This window comes from Fundulus heteroclitus, chromosome 22 (assembly GCF_011125445.2).
Source record: "Fundulus heteroclitus isolate FHET01 chromosome 22, MU-UCD_Fhet_4.1, whole genome shotgun sequence".
NCBI lineage: Eukaryota > Metazoa > Chordata > Actinopteri > Cyprinodontiformes > Fundulidae > Fundulus > Fundulus heteroclitus.
In genome coordinates this window covers 31,017,338-31,039,071 of record NC_046382.1, presented here as the reverse complement: position 1 = coordinate 31,039,071, position 21,734 = coordinate 31,017,338, and the positions used below count along the sequence as shown (strand labels likewise).

Below are 21,734 nucleotides of genomic sequence, written 5' to 3'. Positions count from 1 at the left end.
CATGAAGTGCTGAAAATTTCTCAACTGACAGCTAAACAGGATTAGACGTTCCTGCCGGCCTGCATGCATGTATGCATGTGACAGTTCGCTATAGTGGGAGGTTTGGTGTAAAGATGAGAGGCATGACTGTTCAGTGTTGCCTGACAGGGTCTGACTCTGGGGGTCCCAACGATGAAAAATAAACCCATTTTACTGCTGCCTCCTTGGAGGCAGAGCGGTGTGGGAGGCTTTAATCCATGTCCTGATGGAAATCGAAACGCCCACATGGATTTCCAAAATGGTTAAACAAATTACACAGCCACAAAGGGTTTGGCTTGCAGGGGTTGCCCATAGCGACCATCTAACAAAACTAATTAGATGTCATAAGTGAAATGAGAAAAAAAGGCTAATAAGAACAAATAAAAGGCCAGTGGAAAAGATTTAATTGGAACTGGGCTAATTCATTACCAGGGTTTTTTTTAATCGCATGATAAAAATCAGCTGTGTTTGAATGTGTAACTGAGACAAGGCAAACCTTCTGAAAAAAAATTATTGGCTGCTGATCTTGAGCCCTTTCTCCCTTAGACATCTGTCCTCTGGCTTGAATCACCTCTGAAAATAAACACAGCACAATAAATTAGTCTGGCACTGCCCAGCAGAAAAGGAGGCAGGAACATATTTAATACTACAAGATTTTTTGAACCACCCTTAATTTGTATTTGCTTAAATTCGCTTTCCAAGAAGCCAGACTTTCCCATAATCATTTCGAATCGTCTTGATCAATACTTCTCGAGGTCTTCAAAGTCTTTTGGGTGCGATTGGAAGTATTGTCAGGAAAAAAAGTATTTTTGCATAAGAATCTGACCAAAACAACCATATTCCATCCAAGTACAGTTTAGCATCTATGTTCTTCCTCAATCACAACACTTTAAGCAGGGAGATACATAAACACACAGTCATATTCGGTAAATTAGAATACTGTCAAATAGTCAATTTGTTTTAGTAACCCAATAAACTAAGGCAAAAACAATATATAGATTACACACAGACTCAAATGTCAAAGCCCTTTTTTCATTTATTAAACATGATATTTTGCTTACATATAATACAAACATAGTTTAGGATTCAAATATAACATTAAACCTATACAAAATGTATTCTAATACAGAAATGTAGGCTTAATGAAAAGTATGTTTAATATTTGCTTAAAGATTAATTTTCAAAAGGTCCTTCTAATCTGACAAATGTGTCTCATTGAAAGCCATATTCTAATTTATTGAATATGACTGTATATAGTGACCAAAATGAGCTGATCTGCACAAATCAGAAACAATGACAACAATCAATAACTCACTAAGTATGGAGATTTACTGCTTACTGCTCATATTTTTTTTTAGGATTCACCTAAAAGACATGATATAGGTTCCAAATACACTTTTTAGGTTTTCACTCAGTTTAGGGTATCTATATTAATATAGAAAAAAACTGTTACCAAGCTTTAACATGTCCTCTTGAGCCTCCTCGGTGTAATACAGCATCCGTTGGAGGAAGATGTGTCCAAAGCAGTTTGTAGTAGCAGGGAAGTCAATTTCCACAGGTTTCCGATCCCTTTAGTAGAGGTGCCAGGAGACTTGGTTATAACTGATACAATCATTCAAGACTTGTTTTTGCTAGACTTTTTTATTTATTAGGAATTTTAAATTAATTTTTCAGTGGGAGAATTTGCAACTTATGTAAGCTAATATAGCAGTTGTATAAAAGAATAGCCGCATACTTTAGAAGTTTCACATAACACAAAATTGACCCTTTTCACAGTCATGATAGACTTGGCTGACCTCCACACAGTGTAGCCATGGAGCAAAAGGAACTTCAGTATATCCTGAGCTTTTTCCCTGAACTTGGTCTTCTCCTTGGCAGTCAGAGCATCATATGGCACCAGCATTGAATGGCCTTCCCCTCCTATGAGTGAAAAACGTATTCAAAGCATTGAAAGATTGATAGACTGGAGTAAAATAGATTTAGGATATTAACACCCATGATATGGTACCTTTGTTCTCAAGTTGTAACTTCTTAGTCTGAGCCCAGGAATTATGGTAGTTCTCAGCCAACAGTTCAGACATAGCCTAAAGGCAGCGAGATTATTCAGAAACGTTGTTTCCTCCAAAAAGCATTCAAACCTGTTGAACTGTTTCAAATTCTGTCCAATTGCACCCACAAACCCCAATGTGTTCTGGGGAGGATTTTATGCAATACACCAACACAAAGAAGTTAATTACTGTGAAGATGAAGGAAAATATTATATGGTTCTCAAAAACCTTCACAGATATAAAGATCTGAAAAGTGTGTCATGCCCGTATAGTCAGCCCCTTTTAATGTGATACGCCTAAGCAAGACCCAGAGAAACAATCAGAGCCTTTCAGAAGTCCCTTAAAGGCATACTATGCAACATTTTTCAGTTAATTAATGTGTTCCATACCGTTTTGGATGATTAAATGAGGCATTTCAGGTCAAACAAAGGTTTTCTCGGCCGCCCTGGTGGTCTGTAAGGGAAATACCGTACTTGCAATTGCAAGAGCTCTCGGCCCACACCCACGGGCTCAGTTTCTGCTGATGCGATTGTAACTAACATTGGAATGGTTTCTCTCTCTCTCTCTGTGCATGTTCATACTTTCACTGTGTTAGTCATTGTTTGTACTGCCTTTTTTTTTACTTTTCGTTGTGTTCGCCTGTCTGCTAAGCTCAAAACAACTGCGCCTGGCTTGACGGACAAACCAGGAGAACAGCTGAGCATCTTTACGACAGTCCACTTTTACTTTCGCCCTCTGGGGGGAGCCTCGCTGGAACATCAACCCCGGTTGCATAGTATACATTTAATACGTGTCCAGTTGTGTTCAATTTAATCTCAGTGTAAATAAATCTGTTTTGTGAAAAGCTCAGACATTTGGTATAGACAATTAGCAACCAAACAAAAAGACGAAGAAGGAATACAGCAAACCGGTTGGGGATAATCTTTTGGAGAAGTCTTTAACAACGTAAAGTAATGCCACACTATCTCAAGTCTTGAACATCTCTCAGAGCACTGCTGATTCCATCTGAAAAGTGTTCACATCTGTGGAGAAGCAAGAGATACAGCTGCAAACCTACATAAGAAATTTCCACAAGCCTACACTGACGGGCCCGGCAAAGAGAACATTAATTAGAGAAGCAACGAAGAGGTCCTCTGGAGGAGTTGCAGAGATCTATAGCTCAGATGGGAGAATATGTTGACAAGACAACTATTCGTCTTGCATTTTATAATTTTAACCATTATGGAAGAGGGGCAAAAAGGAAGCCATAAGACATCCTGTTTAAACTCTATATGTAGGCCACATAGTGAACATGTGTAAGAAAGTGTTCTGGTCAGAAAAAAAAAAAAAAACAACTTTTGTTTCGAGCCTACAAGCAAAAAGCAACGTGTGGAGGAAAACTAACATCACACATTACCCTGAAAACATCGTCCCAATTGTGCTTCATGCTGTTGGGAATCTTGTCATCAGCAATGAAAGAGAAATTGGTCAGAGCTTATGGGAATACTAGGGGGGGAAAACTAAAAGGAAAACAGTCAGAGGTTTTAAAAAAAATGGAGCCTGACCTACCAGCAGGACACATATTTCAACACATTTCTTATTTCAACACATTTCTTATTTGTAAAGAAGAAAAACATTTTGTTTGGCGAGCACATAAAGTTCCCCCAAAATACACTAGAGTTTGTAATTAAGTTTGACAGAATGTGAAAATACTCAAATACTTTAAGCCAAAAGTATTTAAATATATCTCCCATAACCAAACATGTTTTATGTAAACTTCCACGTTTGGTGAGCCTACAGGGTAAATAACGTCCTTGGGTACTCACACACTGCTCCCATGACAAGGTGATGCTGCTCATGTCCAAAGGTTTAGGGCTAAAGGTGGATGCTCCTTCAAATGACAGCTGAGAAAGACAAGAAATGGTTGGCTGCTTTCTCGCTGCAGAGAGGCTAAAGCTGTTAAGTCAATGTTGCCAGTGAGTAGACACACCTGACCGGACTGAGAGACCCTGCGAGCACAGGCATGTATGCCAAATGTGTCTCCTTCCTTGGTTCGCTCTATGGTCCATCCAAAGGCCAACATACTCTTTATTGTCTCTTTGATGGCCCAGCGATACGCATCCTTCTCCTGTTCGGTAAATGACAAACTGAGGACGTTAGAAAGTCATAAAACCCTTCTGATAGTGTTCATAAACGCACTGCTATGGAGCAAAACAATAGAATGTGCCTAGGAGGATGGGCCTCCATGTCCGTTAAAAACAGCAGCGCTCCAACTGCAGGTCGCTGAAGTGCGAGCCGCCTGGAAAGACTCCTGGAAAGGTGTCAAAACGTTTTCAGAAAGAACTCGGCCTCCGATTTCAGCCTGTTTGCTGTTGCAATGACCCAGAACCTGAGAATTTGCACGGGCAAGCAAAACAATACTATTTTAACATTTAATTGCATGAACTGGAAAAAAAAAAAAAAAACTGGCCAGCACATATGGCATGTTTTGTAGTATATCAGGGGAGGGGGGTCTTCAAATGTAAGCAGATAATTTTAATACTTCCTGTCACATTCTGTAAAAAGTCCCTTTGAGATGTGTCAGTTCACGTCTCTCCACAAACACACAAAAAGCTGGCTTTAGTCTACCTTCTCAGCCAGAGCCCTGTACGGCTTCAGGAGAGGGTGGACCTTGGCGTTTTCACAAAGCTGCTCTCCGTGTACCCAGCCGCTGGCAAACTGTTAGGAATAAAACGCACATTATAAGCATTTGTAACTAATGCTTATAATGTGCCACATTATAAGCTACACAGCTCTGAGGATTAGTTATTGGGACATTACCTTTTCCAGAGACCACTTCTCATGGGTGTGCTCTGCGTACTTGTTAACCACAAAGTCCATTCGCTCGGGCACGGAGACACTGGTGCAAGGAGAGCAATAGCACAACCTAATCAGTTTGGGTTCTCCTCAAACTACACGCAAACCAGCTGGAGGACTCGCGTTTTCTACAAGTGTTCTTACTTCGAAGTATCTACGGGTTGGGGGTCAAAGTATCCATTGTCAACTGAGGTTATTCTCTCCATCTGAGACAAACCGGCTGGCTCCACATGGTCAGGAGGCAAGGCTTTGGCTACTGCAACAAGGCACTGCACACACAGGCTTAACAGCTGAGGAACGAGGGACTTCAGAGTTGGAGAGGGAAGGGGAGAATGGAGAACAAGACAAAGGATTTATCAGAAATTAGGTGAATTAGCTGAACACATACATTTAATCTGCTGTTATTAAAAGGTCATTAAATTCTCTTCACAGGCCTTGGTCCAAAACGTATGAGGCTTGACTGCTTTACAAGGAAACTATCACCGAGGAGATCCGGTTAATTTATTTGGCTGCTGTAACCTGGTTACAAAACAGCAAACACACAAGACGCTGGTCGGTCATCAGATTTCTTTTAATCATCAACACGTTTGTTGTTGTTGTAACGTTGAACACCCTTAAAGGGAAAGTGCCACTGCAAATCAACTCTGCAAATCTTTTCTACCTCCAGTGGTGATATTTATCAGTGTACACGGTGTGGTTTATATGACTCATATTAAATAATCTGCCGATTTTGAAATCCTCGATAGAAAAAAAACAAAAACGTTGATGATTAAATCTCTCAAACTGTAAAAAAGGGATCTGCATTATAGATGGTCAGGATCCATTTTTACAACCTACAACCAAAGAAACGAGGAATGACTTTGCACTGCTGCAAATATAAAGCTTAATATAAACATGAACAAAAGTCTTATTGATACCCAAGGTAAAGACGTTTAAAACCCTTACATGCATTTAATCAGTGAGGGGGAAGAACTACAACAGTAAAAATCACAGAAGAAATGTCAGATGGTACTACATATGCCAAAATTGTTTACACCCCTGAAAGTTTCCAGAAAATAAATATAACTAAAGCAATTTATACTTTATCTTTCTAAATTGATCAGTTTCTGATGATACAGGATTTCTTGTTTCCCTGAGATAAATAAAGAGGATGGGGCACACAGGTCCATTTCTTTTAAAGGAAGTAAAACTATGTAATTTAATTTAAATATAGATTCACCCCATGCTCAGGTTTAACTAGCTGACAACGTGTGCAATACAAAAATACAAAGCAGCTAAAATGCTTAGTGACTAACCTACACTGGACACAGAGTTGCATAGGGTCATGACTTCATCATTCAAATATTCCTCTGATATCTACCGTTCAGAAGGACTCAGATGAATACCAAAGCATGGGTTTACAGCAGACTGAGAGAATGGCTATTTATTTCATTTACAGCTTGTGTCTTTTTCAAGTCTCCAGGAAGTCTGCTCAGGTTTTGAGAGGTTTCATACCAGGGTATGAATAATTAACAATTAATCTCCAGTGTGCTATTTCTTCTCTCCCTGAAATTCTCCTTCTACACCAAAGGAAGACACCAGAAATGCATTTTGCCGTTTCTCCTAAAATAGACTGAAGAGAAGAGAGTTGAAAAGATAACAAGCAGAAGATGACAACATGTCTTTGCTATGGCTATATCGTTTTTGTGTCTTTCAAATTTTTATGTTAAGTTTAAGGGAAATGTATAAATCATTGGTTACCTTTTTGGTCAGGGTCTTGAACACGCCCCAGAATAACTTTCTAGAGAGATGGAGCTCCTCTTCAGAGGCCAGGTTTTGGCCATTCCGCCTGCCAGCTTGGGAGTAATACTTCCACCTCTGCTCATAATGATTGATCAACAGCTGTGAATGATAAATAAGAGGAAAAACTAATATGCTATCATTTCAGATTAAGCTACCAATATATGTTACCAATTTATACACTTACATTTAAGGGCATTTTGCTATGATCTGAGAGATGAAGAACATCAAAGACAAGCCTTTGAAGGAGAGGCTGCATTGCAGATGGCTGGAGTTTACTGAAGAGACCAAAGTGTGAAGAATCAATATTATGAACCCCCCCCCCCCCCCAAGTCATCACTAACACATGCACACATGTAAGCTTGTCCAACGACACATGTTTGGTTTGTCACAGAGGAGTGACTAATGTTATTTAAAATGGGCAAGAAGTTAATTAATTTTACAAGTTGATTTATTTTGGTAAATTTGTAACAAAGTGGGAAAAGCAAACATAATACGCTCTAATTAAAAATGACGAGTAATTTTATGGTTGGGTGGGTCAGTGGATATGGGAAGTCTTTTAAAGGCTTGAACAAATGACCGAAATCCAGTAAGAATGCCTTCAGATTTGTTCTTATGCCCAACAAATAACAGGAATTAAGTTTTTACTGTTGAGTCTGGTTTTGTTAATATCACGCTGCATCCCATGCTTCAGTAGATGAAATGAATTAAAATCAAAGGTTACAAAACCCACCTCTAAATGTATTTGATGATACCCATATTGCTTTCAAAGCATTAATTCCTTTACTTTTTTTTGGATACGTTACAACCACCAACTGTCATGTATTTTTTTATTGGAATGTTATGCGATAGACCAACAGAAAGTAGGGCTTAAGTAGGAGTTATGCACGTTCAAATTTTCATTTGTGCATAAAAATGTAAAACAATTAAATAAACATTTGTCTACAGTTGTAATGTGACAAAGCCAGCCAAGGGGTATTATTAATACTTTTGCACGGCATTGTAATAAGAACAAAATTTTTAATTTGCATTAGGATCCCTAATGAAATTAACACATTTTTTAAAGGGGTCATATCATGCAAAAAAAAAAACAAAAAACACTTTTTTTAGCCTTCAAATACATTTTGTTGTGTATTTGAGTGGAGTATCCTTAGGAGAGCAGAAAAGCTCTAAGTGGTCTGCCCCGGAGCTGTGTAGATATTTGTATGTTGTTTTTGGGTCATATTTTTAACAAAAGGGGGTAAATTAAAGAGGAATACAGACCAAAGCATGGCAGTTCCACTTTATATTGACCGCAACTGAATGATTTCAACGTAAAAAGGAAGAACTGAAAAGCAGGATATGTACCCTTTAACAGTAATTACTCTTAACAACAACATAATTTGCTCTAATAACTAAAGAAACATTTAGGTTTGCCTTCAGATAAATCACTATATTTTCTTCTCTGGTGCCACTCCACTTTAAAACAGGTTTTCTCCGTCTTTACCTGCACAAAGCCAGCAAGCACTCCTCTGTGGTTTCTCTCTGAGCCCTGGTCAAGCTTAGAGCCCTTGAGAGTCGGTAGATTGCCTGGATAAGAGCATCTATCAGCAATCCATGATCCCCTAAATCGTAAAAAAGCGCTGAGTGTTTGGTGAGCAGAGGAAGAACAGCTGTACACAAGTATCTATTGAGGGCCAGGGCCATGTCGGTAGATCCCAGGTCAGTCTGCAATAAAAACAAACAAAAAACAGGCTGTTCTCTAACAGAGTCCAGTGAAGATAGAAGCAGAATCAACAGACACACACTCAAAAATATACTAATAATTTAATATAAATCAATATGCTTTTTGTATATAAAATCAAAGAAAAATTATATAAACCACTCTGGTTACCATGCAATTTCAAGTTCTATTGGTTCAGTTTGTAGTTCACTAGCCACTCCTACATATTTCAAATTAAATATGTATATCAGGTAAAAATGGCAAGAAAATGCTCACGGTATCAAGAGAAACAGCTGCCTGAAGGTCAGGCAGAAAGCCAACTTCCAGTAGGTGCACGAGAAAACTCTGGTCTTCAATGCCATAGACCCGATCCAGGAACAAAACCATGGCTGCCTTGTGGTCCGGACAGAACACTGTGGCAAGGTCAGGCTCAACCAAAATACCATCTAGACCATAAAAAAGAACAACTCAATTTACCTCAAATTCAGAATTATCTTTAGTCCCAAAGGGGAATGATTTATAAATACTAATTATAAATAAATTATAAACAAATCATAACAGATAAAAAGGTAACAGCATATATATCATATATATCAAAACTAATCATGCAAAAAAGTAACATTTCCAACCAGAAAACAAGCATGACAAATCTTTAAGACACTAGACCACTTCTTATTCAATATTTTGTATCATATGATGGAGCCCTCATAAATTTTTCATAGTATCATTTTGGACACTTGATTTAAACCAGGGGTCTGCAACCAGTGGCTCCTTGGACTTTCCACAATTTTGACTAAAATTAAAAAGAACCCACTAATGTTTTTAAAATTTTATATAATTATAAAATTGCAGTTTATGGCAGATTTTTCGATTTATTAATTGCAATATTTTTTTCACAACAGAATGAAACAAAAAGAACCAGCAAAATGTTTTGGATAATTTTAGGTGGGAATTTTTTTTTCATAAATATCAACATCCCTAGGAATGAAAATGTATCCATCCTCTTTTTACAAAGGTTGAATATTTTTTCCCTATATTTTAAAACCAAAAAATAGAAAAAAAATGTAGTAAAGGTCTATTTCTTTCTTCAAAAGATCATGTAACAGTTATGGCTCTAAGTTCTATTTAGCAGGACTGAGGACACAAAATGCTTTTTGCATTGTAAAGTTAGCAGACCCCTGGTTTATACTATAGGCTACTAAGTTTTATTTGATCTATCCTGAACAAATGTTTTTGAAGGGGAAAACCAATCTTTATATTTTACCCTAAGGCTTTGATCTCTAAAAACAAACAAAGAATGCTGCGCAGCCAATGTGTTCAAACAAACTAGTAATGCAGATAAAGCTCGTCTAATTCAGCGTGTTTAACCTTCTGACACCGAGGGGAGTTGAAAGCAGATGCTGATGACTCCTTCAAGATCCTGAACAGGGATGAGTGATCTCAGGATGGCTCTGATCCGAATGGCTTCTCCTTTGCCGCCCTGGATTAACTGATTAACAATTCAGAAAAGAGAACGCTTGGTAAGTTATTCTCAGGGTAAATAAGACAAAATAAACCTGTGACAGGATTGAGCAAACATATATTACTGTTTACTGTATATCCTGCCCCCCGCCTCTCGCCCATTGACAGCTGGAGATAGGCACCAGCACCCTCGTGACCCCAATAGGGATAAGCGTGTTAGAAAATGGATGGATGGATGTATATCCTGCACACTACATGGGTCAAATCCCTATTGTTATTTCATTAATGAACATTTTGTAAGCCTCCATTTGACAGTCTAAAAAAGAACAGCATAGTGCCTGGCTATATCAGGATCACAATTTTAGCAAATGTAACTAAAGTCTCATTTAGTTTTAAACCAACTTCCACAATCATTAGTAAAAAAGAAAAATAACACAATGCAAATTCCTTAAAATACACTGTTCCTTTGGATAGTTGATGGTTTACCAATATTGAAATTTAAACATATTTTTTGAGGTTGTCAGGTTGAAAGTACCGGTTGTCAGGCTCCACTAATGAGTTTCCTTTTATGTTAGATAAAATATTTATCCTGTTGGGATTATAAATTAATATACAATACAGGCTAATGATGCAAGAAAAAACACCATAAAATATCTTAGATATTTATTTTCATTATTACTGATAATATTACTGAGAAGACTGTTACTAGTAATAATCTAAGATAGAAATATAGAGCACCTCATTGATTCAAGTTTTTAAAGAGTTCCTATATGTTAGTATATACAATATAAAAATGCATTCTTTCCGGGTTATTAAAGTTATCATTTTGACATCCACAGAACATATAATCGTAGTAGGGATTTTTTACAGTATACTATATACTATGTATATTATGTGTTGCTTGTTATAAGAACTGGTATTTAAAATAAAGATCATTTTATAATACTGTACCTGCTTTCGGCACAAAAATCAAAACCACTTACATGCATCTCTGGTGCACAGCGTCCCAGTAAGTCAATAAGCGCTGAGTAGAAGGTCATGATGGCATGCCCCATGTGAATAAGGTCATCGTCGCTGTCGTGCACAGCATCCCTGTACCAGGAATCACAAAAGCCACATGATTTTTCAATGTCAAACATGTCATTTAAAAAAAATGGAAAAGTTTATAGCTTTTGAGACAGATTAATTTTTTTGACCGTGCTGTAGAATACATTACACATGATTTTAATTTTAGATTATATAGTACGTGTCTGACTATGTACATATACAGACATTGCTCTGTTTGAGTGCTGACTGGGGAGAGGTCCATCCATGGATGGGTCCTCAGAGATGCTGATCGCTTCCTTCATAGCAGCCAGGAGTCCATCTCCCCTATCTCCTCTCAGTGCAGGGCCAAAGCACTCGGGCCGACGAATCAACAACCTCAAAACCACATATGCATTCTCCTCTACACTCTCACCTGTGGGGAAGGAGCACACAGAAGGTAAAGGGAACCCTAATAATATTTTGGGTCACGTGTGGGAGAACACTTTAGGCTGGCTATGTATGTTTAACGTTTGCTCTCTATCCCCCAGTTTCCCTGTAAGTACGTTGTCATTTAATTCATTTTGGACAGAAAACAGATCAACAGGAGCAGTAAGACAATCACAACACAATCATATTCTAATTAACAGCACAGACTGAAGACTTTAGGTAAAAGGTGGAATCTTAAATAACAGAGAGAAAAGCCAAGCAGAAAGCCATTTGGCTGAATGGTAAACAAGCTCAAGGACAATTTGGAGAGATGACTTTTAGGCACTGGTTCAGAAAAAAAGATAATCAATAGCAGAATGAATTACCTCTGTTCCAAATGTCGAAGATAATGGGGAACATGAAATGAAGCGGCTATTTGTGGCTTTTAGGCTTTGCATTTTGCTCCTTTCGCAGAAACAAAATCCTTCAGGTCCTATAAGCAATTATTGTCCTGTGTGTTATATGCATTAAAAGCATTACTGAATGCTTCAAGAAACAGTAAATTAATTTTGAATTAAAACCGTGGTTGTAATAAAAGTAGTATGTTTAGCATTTTTGTTCAGTTTTTTTTTATTTTTATAGTTTAGTCTTTGTTGTCTTCATGTCTTTATCTTAAATCCCCATTTTGATCCCTTTCAGTGTTCAATTACTGTTGATTTTTTCTTAGGCTACTTATTCTGATGACTTATTTAACATTTACTACTACTACTACTACTACTACTACTACTACTACTACTACTACTACTACATTATCATAATTATTATTATTATTATTATTATTAACACAAATGCTAGGTTTATGCTGGGAAGAATTTATGTAATTCTAACCCAAATAGTTGTCTATAAAGTTTATTTGGCAAGCCTCAACATTCTCAACCTCTTTTGAATTATAAAACAGAAAGCAAACACAGTGTTAGCGATGCTCAACATTCACACTTTGACCAAACCATTCATAAAGTGAAAACAGATGGCTAACAGTGTTATATATTAAGCAGGGGCACAGGGATATCCTACAATATAGAAATGCCAAAACATTTCTCATCAAAGTGAGAAAATTAGGTCTTTCGCCTTTAAAACTCTCTGTTTGCCATCTAAGTTTAAGCTTTTGCTTTAAGTTTAAACCATAAAAAATATGCTTGACACACTTATTTTAAAGTAGGGCAGTTCTTGTTGTTGATTGGTTGTGGCACAGACAACTTTTAGCGACTTCATGTCAAAGTGACCCAACCACTTTAAAATTGTGTGCCAGTTATTTGGGCAATTCATTAAAAAACTAATGGCGACAGAGTGACAGACAAGATCCGAATGGGTTGTGAGCACAATTGCTATACATTATTAAATTGGACATCATGTGAAAACACCATGAAACACAGGCATCATTGCTATGCATTGAGCCATGGCTGCTGCCGAAGCCGCATCATTTGTATACAAAACTGGTTCTTTTCAAATGCCAATAAGTAGAATGACATAGTGCTTTGACGGTTTAATTTGAATGTAATTGAAATCTAATTGATATGAAAGATAATTTGCGAGAAATTCAAGGAAAAATAAGCAATATACACAGGTATGCAATGGGAAGTAGCACAGCGTTTACAATACAAACACCAAACCATCCATCGATCCATGGATTTGAATTTTCATTTCTAGAAATTTGTTTTTCCTTAGAGGCAGATACCCGACCCAACTGAGCCGCATTGACTGTGTGGATTGGTTATTTTAAAATATCAAGCAGGAACCGAACAGGTTTTTGGTTTCACCAGGTCAACCACGTAAACTTTTTTGTAAAACCAACAAACTATGATACAATAATGAAGCTTGAGCTGTTAAAATATAAATTGACATAATAACGATCTTCATAGCACACTATACCATGGTCTGAGTAAATACTCGATTCTGATTGGCTGCGGACTGTCCATGAAAAAGTGTTATAGGACACCTATAAAAACGTTTCCGTCAAATAGCCTGATTGTCTTAAATTACTGTGCTGGCTCAAACGTTAGCTGGAAACAGCAAGAGAGTTGACGCTGGTTACCTAGGCCACACGTCACAGCAAGATATATTAAGTGGTTTTCTCAGCAGCTACTTGTGAAAAACAAGCAATTTTAACAGTGAGAAAACCTTATAAAAGAATTAAGAATTGATGTAATATTTACTGCAAGGCACATTAAGGTTGTCATCTGCTTCAGAGCTACTGTGTTTCACAATTTTAGGGGAGGTACCGTTGTGCACCTAGTATTCAAATTTTGAAATACTTTGAGTGGGCAAATGGTAAATGGCTTGTACTTGTATAGAGCCTTAACTAGTCCAACAGCCCCAAAGTGCTTTACACTACAGTCATTCCCCCAGTCACACCCTGACGGTGGTGGGCTATGTTAGTAGCCACAGCTACCCTGGGGCAGACTGACAGAGGTGAGACTGCCATACACCAGGTCCTCTGACCACCGCCAGCAGGTAATTCGGGTGAAGTGTCTCCCCAAGGACACAATGACTGAGATTGTCAGAGCAGGGGATTGAACCGGCAACCGGGATTTTATTTTTAATTGCAGTGAGAGATTTATAACATTTATTATGCTTGTGAATTCCAAAAAAGAATTTTTTTTAATGCTATTTTGTCTTTATGGTCACCTTAGATTGAGGCAAACATGAAAAGTTCAAAATATAGACCTGTCATAGTGATAGCAGAGCCTAACTATTAACCAATATTCTATTTTTAAAAACAGAATTTGGATTATTAGTTTTTCTAAAACTTGTTAAAACTTGTCACATTGTTAAATTTCACTTAATCCCTAAATTTCACTTAATCCCTTCTCGTCACCCCGCTGTTTTGTTTTGTCCTGTGAGCTGCACATTTTGTTAAACCTATAATGGTGAACATGAAAATTTAAAATCCTTAATCTTGAGGTGAGTGATGAAAAAGTTGGATTGAAATTTGGCTGGATGTTTTCCACGTGGAAATTAAATGTTGTTTGTCTTTTGTGTTGCCCTTTGATAGATTGTTGACCTGTCCATGGTGCACCCATCAACAGCCAGAGAAAACTCTGAAAGGATTAAGTGGGAGTATATACAACATGGATGGATTGACCCAGGTTAGACCATTAACTGGGTCAAACCTGTAATCCAACCCCACTGTGTTGAATCAAACCAGTTTGGATTGCTCCATATGACACCGCAGTGGATTTGCAAAATTACTCAAATTAGTTTTTGTTTTTTTAACCATCTATTCTTTCACATCATCTAGCCATTACCGTCCATGACAAATAATACAGTCAGACTAATGAGGCAAACAATAGTTTTCCATGCTCTAATTTTGCATACGTACCATTGCAGAAGACAGCAAACCGTAGAAAATCGAGATAACGCTCTCCCTCCACAGGGTTCCATCCAATGTCAGTGTAGCCTTTTGCCACTAGCATTGAACAGCTCTGGAGACCACACCCAGCAAGGTACTGAACCACCTGGATGGTACATTAGATTATAACTTTGGAAACAGTAGACTTGGCTTTTGTCAGCATTTTGTTACGGCATGTCACAAAGTCCTAACTAAAAAACAACAAACATACACAACAAAAAGTGTTCTTTTCTCTAAGATGTCTTCTGAATTATAGTATTGCACCTTCTCTAGGTCAGTTTCCTTTAATGATAGTGCCAGCTCATTATTATCCATAACGGAGGCTGCTGCCACGTCTAGAGGAGTGGAGCCACGCATGGACGGGGAAGCTGAAGAGACAAACGCATAAAACACTTCAAACTCAAACTAAAAAGATAAACTGGATGATGATCTTAAAGCTGTGTCGGTCCAAATCAGTGCAGATACAGAACATACCAAGCCCGACTCTGCTGTTTTCCAGTAAGTAGGTGAGGCGGTCAAAGAGCGCTCCCTGATTGTGACAGCTGATCCGACAAAAGTAGCAGAGGAATCGACAGCAGCTGGCTACCATCTTGGGAAAGGTAATCTCCTGAAAAGGGAGTAAAGTCAAGAAGTGTAAAGGGCGTTCAGTTTAACTTTTACATCAAAATAAGTAATAAGGGAGAATGTGCAAACAACAGCTGGTTATCACGGTCAGTCCCTCACCTTAGACTCCCCTTCTCCCAGAACATTGACCATCACCTGCATCACAGTCTCATGCATCCCCAAAGCTCTCATTAAATTGGGATGTTGGTAGAAAACTTTATTATTCATGATATCTCTGCAAATATATACAAAAAAAAAAAGAGTTGGTGCAGAGAACAAAATGAGGATTATGGATTACCACAGACAATTAATTATCTCCCCACCCTAGCCCTCTGATCATCAGCTTCTCTTCCTCTTTCCCCATGCGGACACTCAGGAGAGAACGGATTTTGCCCAGAGAGGACAAGAGAGTCATGGTGTCCTCCACGGACGACTGGCTGATAGTGTATGCCTTTGAGAGTGACCCTTCCATTTGGCCCTGGAGGCCCTGATACTGCCGGTACAGCAAGGTGAAGATAGCCCTGACCAGCTCAGGGTTTTCTATCTCTCTCTCCTGAGCCCAGCACACCATCGTTTCAGAAATCAGCCTTCTGAGGGACTCTGCAGACAGCAAGTGAGAAGTGTTGATAAAGGCTAGGTTGTGGAACCTCAAGGCTCTTATTATGAGAAAGCTGATACCGTTACTTTAGAATCTCTTAGTTTCTAGACAACTTTTCCAAACATAAACACATTTTTTACAGATTTTCTACAGATTACAGCTAACTGGAACACAGAAGATCAGTCATTTGATTAAATGAAGCGAACATGCAAAATCTTTAAAAAAAAAAAAAAAATTAAAATAAGGCACACTTACTGAGACTGAATGATTTATACTTCTCCACTTCAGTGGGTTTGTTTTTTAGTCCAACTGCTTTTGCTAATCGACTAAGAAGCCGATCTTTCAAAGACATCTTGGCATCATCTTCCTCCTCTAAGTCTGGAACCATTTCGGTGCCTGGAGAAAATAGAACGTAAAAGGAAATTCTGTGATATAGGGGCAATTAGCATAAGTGCCCTCTATGAGGTTTTCATAGTCCCATGGCTTAATAAGTGAAAGATAATCAATGTTAGTACCACAATGTGTGTTGAGTAGATGATGAAAGTCCTGTAGGAGCTGTTGGAGTTCAACTGGACACGGACAATCTGCTTGTTGTTCATCTTCTCTGAAGCTTAGCAGCAAATTAATCTTTTCACAGGGTGAGAAATTCTTGTGAAAAAAATGAACAATACTGTGGACCATAATGATTCATCATGTTTTGTTTAAAGGGGCCTAGTTATGTACTATGACTTTACCAATTTCTACGCCAGTAGCTCACTCTGGTTGCATACAATGGATTTCCGATTAAATTAATGTGGCCTGTTGGCTTAATATATGTTATTTCTGTGTTTTACACTTTGTTTTTGCTCTACTAATTTATAAAATAGCTGATTTTGTGTATAATTACCATAACAAGACCATGTGACTAGAAGTAAAATATTGCACATGCATGCAATGAATAAACAAGAAGAAGCAGGGGAGCCGAGCGAGTCAGCAACGGCCAGCTGTGATGCAAAACAAAAGAGTAACTGTACTTGTCGCTATCTTGCTTTCTGACAGTTCTGCGGTACTCCCGGCAAATGACACAATAATGTTTATGTCTGCCGATCGCGCCTGGTGCAAAAATTCTTTTCAGGCTCAAACACTTGGCTTACATTGTTATTTTGAAGATGAATATATGCGCTTTTGTGTTTTTATAATGGTCAGAGTACGTGCATAGGCCCCTTTAAACAGAATTCATAAAGTGACAGTTAATATCCTAGCTGCAGAAGATACATTTCTTGACATCTTCACCAAGTTAAAGCTTTTCTAAAAGACAGGCCCAGACCAAAGCCACATTTTTCCTCTCTAAAAAGGAATTTGTTTTCAGTTTCTCATCCTGATCCCATCTCCTTTAGAGATGAAAAGATAACAAATATGTACATACTGAATATGTGAATGTTTACCCAGTAGTTCTTAAATGGCAAATTGGAAAAGTGCAAATGACAATTGCTCCAATGTCAAACCTTAGCATTTTGGCTAAATAATATGGGAGTTAGGGTCATTTTGACCTTTTTCCCTGGCTCGCGCCGATGGGAGTAAGAGGAAAACATCTGGAGTCGTTATTTACTAGGACTGTTCCAAGATATGTCAAGTAGTGGAACTAATCGCTCTGTTGTTGTACTTTTTGTGATAAACACTTCCCAGAATTTAAGCCCTGTTGCCAATTGACGTCAATAGCGTGTAGCGCACACACACCAATGGAGACACACAGACACTTGTGTTTAACGCACACACATTATGAGCCTTTAAAATGACGACCATTGTATTTGAATGTCAGAATTCGCTCCTGAAACCCGTTTGTACGTTTCTAGGCATAATAAAGACGAATTCTCGTTGTTAAGACAAAGGAACGCCATTTTCTCTGAGTCTTTCTTTCTTTTTATAAGGTTAATAGTTAAGTAATTCTCCCACAATAATATTTTTTTTAGCCTTTAAATGCCATTCAAATTTACATTCAAATTTATATTGACTTCTTCTATGGAGAAGTCAATATTTTTTTACACAGGAAATGGAGGCAGGAAGTGGAGTGAAATTATATTCTTGTGTAAGAGACAGAACTAAAAAGGGTTTCTGGTCAGAATAACAGCTCAACAGAAATGTGAGTGTACAATTCAATATACCGATCACTTGAAACACTTGCAAAGCCCGGAAATGCTTCACGCTTCGTTCTTGATACGTGCTCCACACAGGAAGTAGAAGAATATGTATTGGATTCTGTGTAAATAACCACCCAAAGCAAACATAAAAATTAATCAAAGGGTCAGAAAGTAGTATTTACATAAATCAATAAAAATCTTTTTTGAGTTTATAATTTTTATAAGAGGATTGAAGTTCACATTGGCCCCTGTCAGATTAGCCATTAGCTTTAGCCCCCAGGACTGTCTAGTCTGAATTTGTACTAAATGAAGATGCCAAGAGGATTATCTATAGTAGCTAAGATAGTAACTACCTTTTTTTCCTTCTAACAAGACCTGACTTTTAAAATTCTGAAATACCCCCCATAGGCAGTTTCTGTATCTAGATCTATTAAACCTGCTCTTGCGGAGGAAGCCGGAACTCCTTGGTTTTGCGAGCAGTCAGTGCTGCAGACATGTTGAGTGCCTGCATGACCTGAGCATAACGAAACCGTTGGTTTTCCTGTAGCTGATGCACGAAGTTAGCAGAGAATGCCGTCACCGCTTCAACCCTGTGTCGCACCTGGCAGTCGCACAGGTAGGACAGTAGATGACAGAGCTAAAAAGAGAAAATGTGGAGATTAGTTCTTGGGTTGTTCTACTTACAGTACCTTGTCATACCCCTTGATCTTTTTTTTTACATTTTGTCATATTAAAACAACAAACTTCAATATTTTATTGGGATTTTATGTTAAACACCAACACATATATACCAGTGAGGAGTTGTTTAGTGGAAAATTATACATGGTTGTCAACTTCTTTTGCAAATGAAAATCCTAAAAGCGTGGCCTGGTAATTATCTCTACAAAACCCCTCAATAACATCCAAAGCACATCTTGCCTTCAGAAGTCACGTAAATAAAAGAGAGCGTACCTGTACATAATTAAATTTCAGCATAAGCAAAGAGCATCCTGATAATCAAATGCAGAATCTGTCGACGGGACAACTATAAGTCATGCAATATACAAATCTAACCTTTAAGGAACAGAACCAACAAGGAAGGTATTGCTTAAATAAAGCAATGAGAAAGTCTTCTACCAGTTTGCCACAAGCCATGTGGGGAACACGGCAAACGTGGAAGAACTTGCACTGATCAGAAAAGACCAAAATAGAGGTATTTGACCTACATACAAAATTTCATATGGTGAAAAAAATAAAGCTCCACCTTACCCTAACTGGAGCATCTCCAGAGTTAAACATAGTGGTGGCATCAACATACTGCGGGGTTGTTGTTTTTTTACCCATCAGGGAAGTTTGAGTGATTTAAAAAGAAGATGGATGGTGGAAAATACAAATCAAACCTCAAAAACAATAAACTATTAGAGGCTGAAAAAACTTGAGGCTAAACTTGAGGCATAGATTTATCAGCAGAACAACCATAAACATACAGCCTGAGCTAAGGTGCTGGTAATGGTTTAGATCAGAGAAATCAAACTGTGTTACAAGTACCACCAGATTTTTACAATAGCAATCACAAAATTTTGGCAACTCCTAAAAGTTCCGACTTCTTGGGACTTTTTTATTTATTTTACCAAACTAAAACTTGAAACTTCTCTGTACAATGTACAACTTCTCTTCACAGGTCTGCCAAAAAAAGTCAATCAAACAGCTGCGGCTGATCCAGAATGCTGCTGCCTGCGTCCTCACTATTACTAAGAAAGTAGAGCACATCAACCCTGTTCTGAAGTCCTTACACTGGCTCCCTGTATCTCAGAGAATAGACTTTAAAATACTTCTGTTAGTCTATAAATCGCTGAATGGCTTAGCACCTAAATGCATCACAGACTTGTTATCAGTGTATCAACCATCCAGACCACTCAGGTCTTCTGGCTCCAGCCTGCTCTGCATACCCAGAACCAGAACCAAACATGGAGAAGCAGCATTTACACTGCAAAAAAGGAACTAAAAATAAGCAAAAATGTCTTGAAATTAGTGTATTTTTCCTTTATTTGAGCAGGTAGATAAGACTATTTGCCAATGGAATGAGATTTTTGCACTTAAATGGGAACAATGCATCTCTAAAAAAAGATAATTAGAAATCCTGCACTTGAAATAAGACGATGTAGATGAATTGTTCCTATTTTAAGTGCAAAAATCTTATTCCATTGGCAAATAGTCTTATTTACCTGCTCTAATCAAGGAAAATTACAATGATTTCAAGAAAAATTCCCTTACCTTTAGTTCTGTTTTTGCAGTGTAGTTCTTATGCTCCACTTATTTGGAACAAACTCCCATAAAACTGTAAATGTGCTGAAACTCTGAGTTCCTTTGACTGTGTTTAAACCTGGCTTTGAATGATAATGTTGAAGTTTACAGTCCAACTTGTCTATGTTTACCAGCTGCTACTATTCCACTTGCAATGTACTTTCCTCTGTAATGTTTTCTTTTCTTATATTCTGTTCATGTGGAGCATTTCGAATTGTCTTGTTACTACAATGTTACTGAAATGTACTTTGCAAATAAACTAACTCTTCCTTGCCTTACAATAAGAACACAATTACACTTCATTCTTCCACCAATCAAACATCAGAATTGAAGAAGACCTTTTTTTCTTCCAAAAACAGTTTGGAAATTATATTTCAATACAGCAATGTGGTGGCACTTCTCAAATTTAGTATTATGCTGGTGGTACTTGGTATAGGAAGTTTAAAAACCACTGGTTCACGTCACATCCATGAGTTTAAATGGTCATGTCAAAGTCTAGACCTGCATCCATATACTTGAAGTGAAATCATGTATAATTTACTTTCCACTTCACCATTATCCGCTATGTTTTTCGTTTTTGTCTAAAATATTAACTAATAAAATAAATTTCTAAGTTTTTGTTGTTGGTGACAAAATGTGAAAAATTTAACAGAGGTGACTACCTTTGCAAAACAGTGTCAAGCTTTACCTGCTCAGAGCAACTTAGCATCATAATCTGATGAAACAAAATATATCTGGTGGAAAGATAATAAACAGGGGTATGCAATCACCTCTAGTTGGACAGCCTCTGGAAGCTTCATTTGAAGAAGCCCTTGTTTAACGGTACCATCTCCTTTTGTGCTGATCATTTTTCCTCTTTGTTCATCATCCCTGGCTTCCTTTTCCTTCCCCTCAACAGTTTTGAAATTTTTGGAGAACACAGTTGGTTCAATTAGCTTGAGAACCTTTGCGAGATCTTCGTCCACAAGCACCCCCATAACCAGAAGGTTGTACAGCACTCTTAAAAGCGGCACTAGCAAGAGTTCCACGCTGCCTCCTGCAGGATCCCTCACAGCTCGACCGACGGCCTCAACCCCGGCAGCCAGCATGTCCACCGTCAAATTCTTCAGTGTGTCCAGAGGGATTTCAGGGCTGTCTGTGCAGGCTACTTCAGCCACACCTTCTGCTTCTGTCCCAACACCTCTGACAAAACAAGGAGATGAGAAATGCTTCTGTGGTTTAAGGCACGTGCGACTGTGAGTGCTAGGAATGCCTTCTGGTGTTTGACCATTCCCTCCATTAGGTCCGCCATCGACGGCACCAAGATAAAACGAGGCTTCTCCAGTCTGGTGTGTCATCGGTATGATGTATTCGTGGTTCATCATGAGGCATGCAGTGGCGTGGCTGCTTAGATAAACCTAGAGGGGGAGGAGGAAAGTGTAAAAGGTAA

General features: G+C 38.2%; 1 protein-coding gene across 1 annotated transcript in view; it reads right to left on the bottom strand.

Annotated features, from left to right (window-relative positions):
- ryr2b (ryanodine receptor 2b (cardiac)) overlaps positions 1-21,734 on the bottom strand; it is a 102,842-nt gene that overhangs the window by 48,549 nt on the left and 32,559 nt on the right. The window contains exons 37-61 of the mRNA XM_036126063.1: positions 21,076-21,702; positions 18,459-18,659; positions 16,421-16,532; positions 16,161-16,301; positions 15,631-15,907; positions 15,428-15,542; positions 15,179-15,311; positions 14,969-15,072; positions 14,675-14,810; positions 11,116-11,302; positions 10,827-10,935; positions 9,751-9,871; positions 8,659-8,828; positions 8,167-8,387; positions 6,868-6,958; positions 6,642-6,782; positions 5,046-5,206; positions 4,866-4,944; positions 4,674-4,763; positions 4,036-4,173; positions 3,872-3,949; positions 2,027-2,102; positions 1,815-1,938; positions 1,472-1,587; positions 515-591 (exon numbers count right to left, since the gene is read on the bottom strand). Of these exons, the coding sequence (XP_035981956.1) occupies positions 515-591; positions 1,472-1,587; positions 1,815-1,938; positions 2,027-2,102; positions 3,872-3,949; positions 4,036-4,173; positions 4,674-4,763; positions 4,866-4,944; positions 5,046-5,206; positions 6,642-6,782; positions 6,868-6,958; positions 8,167-8,387; positions 8,659-8,828; positions 9,751-9,871; positions 10,827-10,935; positions 11,116-11,302; positions 14,675-14,810; positions 14,969-15,072; positions 15,179-15,311; positions 15,428-15,542; positions 15,631-15,907; positions 16,161-16,301; positions 16,421-16,532; positions 18,459-18,659; positions 21,076-21,702 (3,825 nt within the window). The remainder of the gene's footprint in view (positions 1-514; positions 592-1,471; positions 1,588-1,814; positions 1,939-2,026; positions 2,103-3,871; positions 3,950-4,035; positions 4,174-4,673; positions 4,764-4,865; positions 4,945-5,045; positions 5,207-6,641; positions 6,783-6,867; positions 6,959-8,166; positions 8,388-8,658; positions 8,829-9,750; positions 9,872-10,826; positions 10,936-11,115; positions 11,303-14,674; positions 14,811-14,968; positions 15,073-15,178; positions 15,312-15,427; positions 15,543-15,630; positions 15,908-16,160; positions 16,302-16,420; positions 16,533-18,458; positions 18,660-21,075; positions 21,703-21,734) is intronic.